Source organism: the organism of the source record quoted next, unplaced genomic scaffold (assembly GCF_019419815.1).
Source record: "Pyrus x bretschneideri cultivar Hongxiangsu unplaced genomic scaffold, Pyrus_bretschneideri_v1 Contig27, whole genome shotgun sequence".
Lineage (NCBI taxonomy): Eukaryota > Viridiplantae > Streptophyta > Magnoliopsida > Rosales > Rosaceae > Pyrus > Pyrus x bretschneideri.
In genome coordinates this window covers 4,799,234-4,808,136 of record NW_025999579.1, presented here as the reverse complement: position 1 = coordinate 4,808,136, position 8,903 = coordinate 4,799,234, and the positions used below count along the sequence as shown (strand labels likewise).

General features: G+C 39.3%; 1 protein-coding gene across 1 annotated transcript; it reads left to right on the top strand.

Moving 5' to 3' along the window:
* Positions 1-3,797: 3,797 nt before the first annotated feature.
* LOC103953047 (DEAD-box ATP-dependent RNA helicase 30) lies at positions 3,798-7,927 on the top strand. The gene is made up of 10 exons (XM_048587724.1): positions 3,798-4,007; positions 4,150-4,766; positions 4,863-5,042; positions 5,136-5,297; positions 5,380-5,534; positions 5,835-5,927; positions 6,096-6,181; positions 6,274-6,500; positions 7,220-7,450; positions 7,547-7,927. Exons 1-10 carry the CDS (start codon positions 3,952-3,954, stop codon positions 7,651-7,653), a joined length of 1,914 nt encoding a protein of 637 aa, XP_048443681.1. The 5' UTR covers positions 3,798-3,951; the 3' UTR covers positions 7,654-7,927.
* Positions 7,928-8,903: the final 976 nt, after the last annotated feature.

The following is an 8,903-nucleotide window of genomic DNA, read 5'->3' as shown; positions in this document are numbered from 1 at the left end:
AATAACTTCAGCTGTTGGATCAAATTTTAATGACACGGATCCCCTGATTTGGTGGAATAGGATGAATGGATTTGGAGATGATCTCTTTTCATATTAACAAGGAAATTTGGTGTAGCCGTGTTTTTGGCACACTGAAAATTTTATTTTTAAATAACGATTGAGAAAATAACCAAGTCAATCTTTACACTTTACTAATCGTAACCAAAGAGGCCAAACAAATAGGACAATTGCGATAAATATATTTTTTAACAAACGATATTATTTCTACTAAAGAGGAGGGGTTGGCTTAGCCTCACAATGAGCTAGCATAATGTGATTCAAATTCACCTTTGTCGAGAATCGAACTTAAGACCTTCTCTCTTTCTCTCTCTCTAAACCTTATATGTTTCCTGCTTCTTCTTCTGCAATCTCTATGTTCTCTTTTCTGCATATTGCTTAACATGGTATCATCGCCGAATAAGCTTCGTTGCAAGCTTTTTCGATCCTTAGTTCTTTGCTTCCGCTACCTATTTCTTTCTTCTGCAATCTTTATGTGATTTCTTTTCTGAATTTCTAGGTTGTGATTCTTACCCATTTCTGCCATCTGTTTTCTGCAAGTTCTTACATACCAAGTGTTTGTTTTAAGTTCTCTGAGAAAACTGATCAACATGGTTACCGCAAGTCAATTGCAGATATTACACTCACCGATCACAGGGTTAATTTCATCCATTTCAACTTCGGTTTCACTCAAGTTGGATGAGACCAACTACCTTCAATGACACTTTCAGATGTAATTGATGCTTGAAGGTCATGGGATTATGGGGTTTGTTGATGGCACAAATATGTGTCCTTCCCAATTTCCTTCTACCTATTTTGGAGATTTTACGGTAATGACTGGTGTCTCATCTTCAAGAAAACAGATGAATACAAGGTCTGGAAAATGCATGATAGGGCACTTATGCATCTCATTACTGCAACCCTATCCCCTTATGCAATTTCTTATGCTATTGGTAGCACAAGTGCAAGGAATTTATAGGTTAGGCTCGAAGAACATTTCTCTATCGTGAGTAGGGCTGCAATCTTTCAAATGAAATCAAATCTTTATACCATCAAGAAAGGCACTGATTATGTGACTCAGTACCTGCAAAGAATCAAGGAAGCAAGAGATTTTCTTGTTGCTGTTGGAGTCACATTTGCATATGATGATATTATTATTCTTGCTCTTCATGGCTTGCCATCCGAGTATAACACCTTTAGATGTGTGATCTGTGGCAGAGAAAATGTTATTTGTCTAAAAGATTTTCGATCCCAATTGCTTGCAAATGAAGCTTTTGTTAAAAACAATTCATCAATACCATTCATCTCTGCTATGGTGGCACATGATCAAAGACAGGGTTCCAAATACTCAGTAACTGCCAATTATGGTCATAAATCATCTGCATCAAATGGCTCTACACAAAATCTGGGTTTTCAAGGCAATGGTCATTCTATTTTCTATGCCAATCCTGGATGCAATGGAGGCAATGGACACAATCAATCATTTTACTCAAAATATAGGGGTACATGCAAATTTCAATATAATCACGGCCAAAGGTATTCTAATCCTAAACGTGTTGTACATGAATTCACTTCCCAGTTTAACAATGAAGCTGCTTATTCTACAATCATTTGCCAATTATGTGCTCAACAAGGTCATGGTGCAGCTAATTGTATTTACAGAATCATTGATTCACCTGATCCATGTCAAATTTGTAATTGGAGGAACCATAGTGATGTCACTTGCTTGTACAGAAATAGGACCTATTCATCTGCACCTCCAATGACTGATATACCAGTTTCACTGGACAAAACCAATTGTATACAATGCCATCTTTTATGCCATCTCACTTGTCTAATGTCGTGTGATGTGGTAAAGGTCGATTCCATTACAATAATGGTCCAAGGTTTAATACATACAAGTCTTTTCCTCAATTTTCACCAGGAGTTCTGGCTTACCTCCATCTTCGTATCCTAATTCACAGAAGGGTCATTTTGCTGCTCATTGTTATCACATACTTAATACTCACTCTTCAGTTTTAGCCTTTGAATCATGTCAAAGTACATTGAAAATATCTCAAGGAATTCTTGACTCTCATCCTCCACTAACAAAATACTGTGAATGATGTTGGCCTAATGATGGATGCTTCAATGGATGTAATCAGGTTTATGGTAGGAGAGGAGATTATATTCCAATAGAACATGATGTGATTAACGACATGACTAGTGAAGAAGCTGATTAGGAAAGAATAGAAAGCATGTTTGGTGAGAAGTTGGAAATAGTGGCAACAAAGAAAGCTATTTTGTCTATTGAGTTGTATGATTTACAAAACCACACTCACCACGCTCCATTGACACCATCATTTTAGTGCTCATATCATGAAATTGATGTATCACCTTCCTTGTGCCATTCCACAAGTTACCTTCCATCACTCGAATCTGATCTTACCATCAACTCACCTGATGAAAAATCAACACGATTCCTTTTGGGAAATTCAGAGACTGGTGGTTTTCTTTTGGAGACAAGTAATACCTTATCAGATATATGCTTTTACCACTATCAAAAAGACTATGACATTGGAAAACTTGGTGAAATGCATACCTTGGGTAGGTTATGTGATGGTGCAAGTATTGTTGATCTTCAGCTAGCATACCATATGCTAATTACTGACAAAGATGGAGGCCCCAAGTTTTTGTTCAGAAGCATTTATCTTGGATGTACTTTGAGAGTGATTTCTTCCTTCTTAATTGCTGAGTTGATGATCTGGCTTTTACAATTTAAGTTAGAATTTCTTGTTGCTATAATTAGATTACTTGTGCAGTTGGTTGGAAGAATTCAATCGGTCTTTCATAACATATCAAAATATGTTCTTCATGAACTGCACAAGTTTAAAGATGTTGATGACAAATGTATTAGTTTGACTTGTCACTCGTTGAAGATAATGTGCTCTATTCCTTGCAACAATCTCATATTTTGATAGTCCAACCATGAGGTTGATGGAGGGAGACAATGAGAATGAGACAATCTTATACCATGGTCTTCTGTCAAGAAGCTTCTTGGTTCAATTTCTCTTCTTCCGAGCAATTTGCAGACATTCTTACCAAAGGCCTGAGTTCACCATTGTTCAATACTCACTGCAACAATCTCATGCTTGGACCACCATGAGCTTGCGTGGGGATGTTAGAGTATATAGGATATGCAGGGTGTGGATCATGACACATGTCATTGGTTAAACAGATAAGGCAGTTAGGATTGTTGGTATTGTAAGATTCGGATAAGGTAGTTAGCTGAGTATTCACCTATAAAGCAATTGTATCCTTGTAACCAGAAATCATTCAAGAAAATACAAGTGAAAATTCGTTCTCCTTCTCTCTCTCTAAACCCTCACTGTTTCCTACTTCTTCTTCAATCTCTATGTTCTCTTTTCTGCATATTACTTACAAATGAAGATAAATACCACTAGATCGTAGTACTAAGTGGTGACATCTGCGACAAGTTAAAATTTTGTTTCTTGAATAAACGATATTATCAACACTAGCAGGAGAGGGTGGACTTAGTTTCATAACGGACTAACAATAACGTAGTTCAAATACGTATTTGATGAGAATCGAACCTAAGATCTTTTATTTACAAGTGAAGAGGAATATTACTAAAATAGCCGTGAGTGTGTTAATTCTACTTTTAGGTTAGCATCGCTGTAAGCCTGTAATGCGGTATCTAAACCGCCACGTGTACTTGATAATATCAAATTTCCCTCCGACAAGACCATGATAAGAGTAGGGAGATCGAAGACTTGGCTCCTTCGAAACAAAGACCACGGCGAAAACTCAAATCCAAATTCCAATTTGGCTCGTTTTTAGGTTTTCTTCTCCCTTCCGGTTTTGTGCTCTCAGAAACCCTAGAACTGAAATCCAACCTCTGCAATTCCATCATTGATGTACGCCTACGACAACCGACACGCCGACGTCAACTCCTACCGTGAGCGCCGAAGGTAATTTGTAATTACAATTACCCCCAAAGTCGATTGCTTTCCGATTCAGATAGCTGCTTCTAACTTTTTCCCAATTTCGATTCAATTCTGTTTTTAATGTTTCTTCATTTGTGTTTGGTTTTATGTAATTGTGAATTTGCAGTGACCTAATGGGTCCAGCGCCTGCGGCTGGTGGCTCCGCGTATGGCCGTGGCGGTGGGGCAGCTCCGTATGGGGGCCCATCGCCTCCGGTTGCTCCGTATTCGGCAAGGGTGGGTGGACCGGCACAGGGTCCAGGAGACTTTAATGGGTACCCGCCGTTCCAGCCCCCTTCCGGGCGGTTCAATATCGGCCGAGGTGGTGGTAATGGGAGCTTTGGCGGAAGAGCGTCGAATGGACATGTTGGTGGTGGAAGGGGTCGTGGTGGTAGTGGTGGGAGATTTGGTGGCGGTGGCAGGGGTTTTGATGGAGGCCGTGGTGGCGGTAGGAGCTTCGGTGGTAGTCGTGGTGGAGGTGCGGGTTTCGGCGGTGGGCGTGGAGTTGGTGGAAGAGGAGGTAGGCATGGTGGCTCGTCAAGAGGAGACTTGGATAATATTATGCTTCCCAAGCAAGATTTTGGGACCTTGGTACCTTTTGAAAAGAATTTCTATGCTGAAAGTCCTTCAGTGAGGGCAATGTCAGAGCATGACGTTATGGTGTATCGTACTAGGCGGGAGATTACTGTTGAAGGGCATGACATCCCAAAGCCGATTCAAATGTTTGAGGATGCGAATTTTCCTGGTATTTCCTTTGCTGATGAATGCTACAGTATTTGTTTTCTTATTAAAGTTTACTTTTTCTGCTTGTAGCTTATTTTGGTGTAATGTTATGTGTTAGATTACTGCCTCGAGGCAATTGCGAAATTGGGTTTTGTTGAACCAACACCAATTCAGGCTCAAGGATGGCCAATGGCATTAAAGGGTAGAGATTTAATTGGCATCGCTGAGACTGGTTCTGGTAAGACCTTGTCTTATCTGCTGCCGGCTTTGGTACACATTAGTGCGCAGCCTCGGTTAGGTCAGTATTGGTTACAATTCCTGTTTTAAGTTACGATTATTTGTTTCCTAGCAGTTGACCCTGATTTGGTTATTCTTTTGCCATAAACTTCAGTGCAGGGAGAAGGTCCTATTGCGTTAGTACTAGCACCTACTCGAGAATTGGCAGTTCAAATTCAAGAAGAAGCTTTAAAATTTGGCTTACGTTCCAATATTAGGAGTACTTGCATTTATGGAGGTGCTCCAAAAGGGCCCCAAATACGCGACCTTAAAAGAGGTATGTATTAGCTTATGTTCATTTGGCAGTGCATAAATAGGACCCCACATATAGTAATGTCCTAATGTCTTCCATGTGGCAGGGGTTGAGATTGTCATAGCTACGCCTGGCCGACTGATAGATATGTTGGAAGCTCAGCATACAAATTTGCGAAGAGTCACTTATCTAGTTTTAGATGAGGCTGATAGGATGTTGGACATGGGATTTGAGCCACAGATAAGGAAAATTGTTTCCCAAGTATGTTAAGTTTTATATTTTGGTTGCTTCACCACTAATCAGCTGAAAGTTATATTTTTTGTTTCGTCAAACAGCTAACAGCCTAACAATAATATTAGTATTTAAATACAACAGATGACTTCTTTAGAATATTTGTTATGCAAATTTGTCAAATATTCTATGAATCTATGATGTTTCTAATGTTCTTGAGCACATGAACTTTTGTTACATGAGGGACTTTGCAGAGCACTAATGTACACACTTGTAGTGCTGTTTGAAAGAACTTAGGAATTGCATTTGATTAAGTTAGTTTTCTTGCAGACCCGACCAGATCGGCAGACATTGTATTGGAGCGCCACATGGCCAAGGGAGGTTGAAAGTTTAGCAAGGCAGTTTTTACGTAACCCATATAAGGTGTCTTTTGTAGATTTAACCATATCAGTATGATGCATTGATATTCAGCTTGGTTGTGCAGATGTGTCTGTGTGAAATAAATTGTGATATAACTTATATCAATTCTTTATGTTTAGGTAATCATTGAAATAAATTGTGATATAACTTGTATCAATTCTTTATGTTTAGGTAATCATTGGATCAGCAAGCCTTAAAGCAAACCAGTCCATAAACCAAGTTGTTGAAGTTGTGACGGAGGTGGAGAAATACAATAGGTCTGTCTCTTGTGCTTGACATCTGGTTACATGATAAGGTTGAATTTTTTTTTTGCTTTCATATTAAGTACTTCAAATTGTTTTGTTGGCAGGCTGATCAAATTGCTCAAAGAAGCGATGGTTGGGAGCCGAATTCTGATATTTGTGGAGACGAAAAAGGGATGTGACCACGTTACTAAACAATTGAGGATGGATGGATGGCCAGCTCTATCCATCCATGGTGATAAAAACCAGGCCGAAAGGGACTGGGTCTTGGCTGAGTTTAAAAGTGGCAGGAACCCAATAATGACTGCCACTGATGTGGCTGCGCGGGGTCTTGGTAGGATCACTGTGTGCTAGAAACCTTGGTGTTTAGGTCTTGAATTTGAAATATTACGAGTCGGCCGGCTGCTGTCCAGTTCCTGAGAATATAATTTGTGGTTTGGGTGTGAAGGGCAGGTGCCATCACATGTGATAACTCTTACCAGTTTAATGCCCCCTGTGATAACTCTCTGGGTGCTTACCTTATTTGAATTTCATGTTACATGGACACAAGGAGCAAGGTTTCACTGGTATGACTCGGGTTAACTTCCTAAGTCTGCATGGTATGCCGTTGTACAATGCAAGCCCGTATCTTCCATTGGTCTGGAAAGTCTATTTTTATATACATGGGGCATTTGATAATTCATACGGCTCTCTGCAAGGAAAGTCCTCAATTATTTGTACTAGAGGTGCCTGAAATGGCTTGGCTTCTCCTTTCAAGTGTCTAGTAACATGGTTGAAATCATTGTCGCCCATCCACGGTTACGGAGCTGGGTATCCCCGCAGCCCGGTTGACTCATGCATGCTTGTTCATTTGATTGGATATGGGAAGTGGTGGTTGTGGTGAAGCTGCTCCTTATCCCTGCTAGGTTAAGGTGGGCACATTTACATGATGAATGTGTTGTCTTTAGTTTGATCTTGAGATCTCAGGGGTGCAGGGATAAGGTTGTTCGCAGTTTTCTCCGTGTTTTGTTGTTTGCGTACCGTTTACCTAACTTGTGCTTTGTTTTGTTGTAGATGTGAAGGACATAAAATGTGTGATCAATTATGATTTTCCATCAAGCCTTGAGGATTATGTCCACAGGATTGGAAGAACTGGACGTGCAGGAGCAACAGGAACTGCTTTAACCTTTTTCACGCACGCAAACGCAAAATTCGCCAGGGATCTAATCAAGATCCTTCAAGAAGCAGGTCAGGTTGTGAGCCCCGCATTGGCTGCAATGGCCCGATCAAGTGGTAGTTTCGGAGGTAGGCTCGGTTTCCTCTTTGAATACGGTGTCATTTGTGCGCATAGTTTTATGGGATGGTGAACAATGCTGTTTTTTATTTTCGGTTTTTCATCAGGATCCGGAGGGAACTTCCGCAATAGAGGACGGGGAGGAGGATTTGGGAACCGGGGCATGATTTCTGGTTCAAATACCGTTCCTATCGGTTACAAGAGACCTTGGTAGTTTGTGTAGTGTCACAACTCACCTGGCCAATTTATGTTTAGTTTTGTAACGTTGAAAGAAAGTTGTGTCGAAAACTTGCTATTTTTGTAGTTTCCCCAAATGATATAATTGATTTGTGATGCAAGACCAAATAGCTGTTTATGTTTACCTGTTGCTTTCTCTGAGAGAACATAACAGGGACCGAGTTGGAAGAAAATTGGGGACGAGTTGTGAGCAAACAATTGAAATTGTTATTATGCTGACTTCATTATGCAGAATTTACTTTTTGTTGCAATTTCAAGGTGTATCAATTTTTTTATTGAATAATATGCTTCTTGAACATCCCAAGGACGAACGATAGTAGAAAATTTATCCAAGTTTAAATGTGAATATCGTTATTTAGTATTACGGTTTAGTAGTATTTCTCTTCACTTTGAAATAAAAGATCTTAGGTTCGAATCTCCCGGATATTGAATTAGATACCAAATTAGGCTGCCTATTGTATGGCTTAGCTGAACTCTCCCTTCTCTTAATAGAAAAATATCGATGTACTAAAAAAAATAAAAACATGAATATCAAGAATTAAAGCTAGAATATCAGAATCTAAAGCTACGTCTGAACTAAAGTTACGTCTTTGTTAAAGGATGTGCATCGTTTATCATCATGGGGCATGAAAACAAAAAAAGTCATAAATAGTAGTGATAACAACGTCATTGTCCTAGTGGATGCTTATCGCGTGCTAAAAATTTGAACAAATTAATCGATGGATACTTGCCATGTGGCATGTTTGGTTTCATAAAAGTATCTCTCCTATTTTTCACAAGGTTTTAAATCGTGACGGTTGAAACTATTAAGGACCGAAGTGAAACTTTGCACAAACTACAAGGACGAAACCATTATTCGCACTTGAGGTTTCTCACCAAAATATACCCGAACTAGGCAAGTTGGCTAAATGAGTTTGATGGCTCTTTCACCGAAAGGAATGACACTAGAATGCAATCCCTCTCGCTTGAAAGAACTATTTTCTTAGATAAAAACTTTTTGGTGTGTATACCGTATTCCGAACTTTTTAACCGTTAGATCTTAATTTTTTTTTTTAACCGTTAGATCTTAATTTTTTTTTTTTAACCATAAATTTAATGGTTAAAAACTCAAAAGTATCTAGTACTCCCCTAGCACCATAGAAAATCCCCTTCTCAGAAAATAAGTTTTGGTCTGACAAAATGTTGTGGATCCAAAAGGAGACTTGTTTCAAGTTCTACTTTAGGGTT

Coding starts and splice junctions, on each gene's coding strand:
- LOC103953047 (XM_048587724.1), top strand. CDS start 3,952: ATGTACGCCTACGACAACCGACACGCCGACGTCAACTCCTACCGTGAG. Junction 5,928..6,095: donor TTTTACGTAACCCATATAAG/GTGTCTTTTGTA, acceptor CTTTATGTTTAG/GTAATCATTGGATCAGCAAG. Junction 6,501..7,219: donor TGTGGCTGCGCGGGGTCTTG/GTAGGATCACTG, acceptor GTTTTGTTGTAG/ATGTGAAGGACATAAAATGT.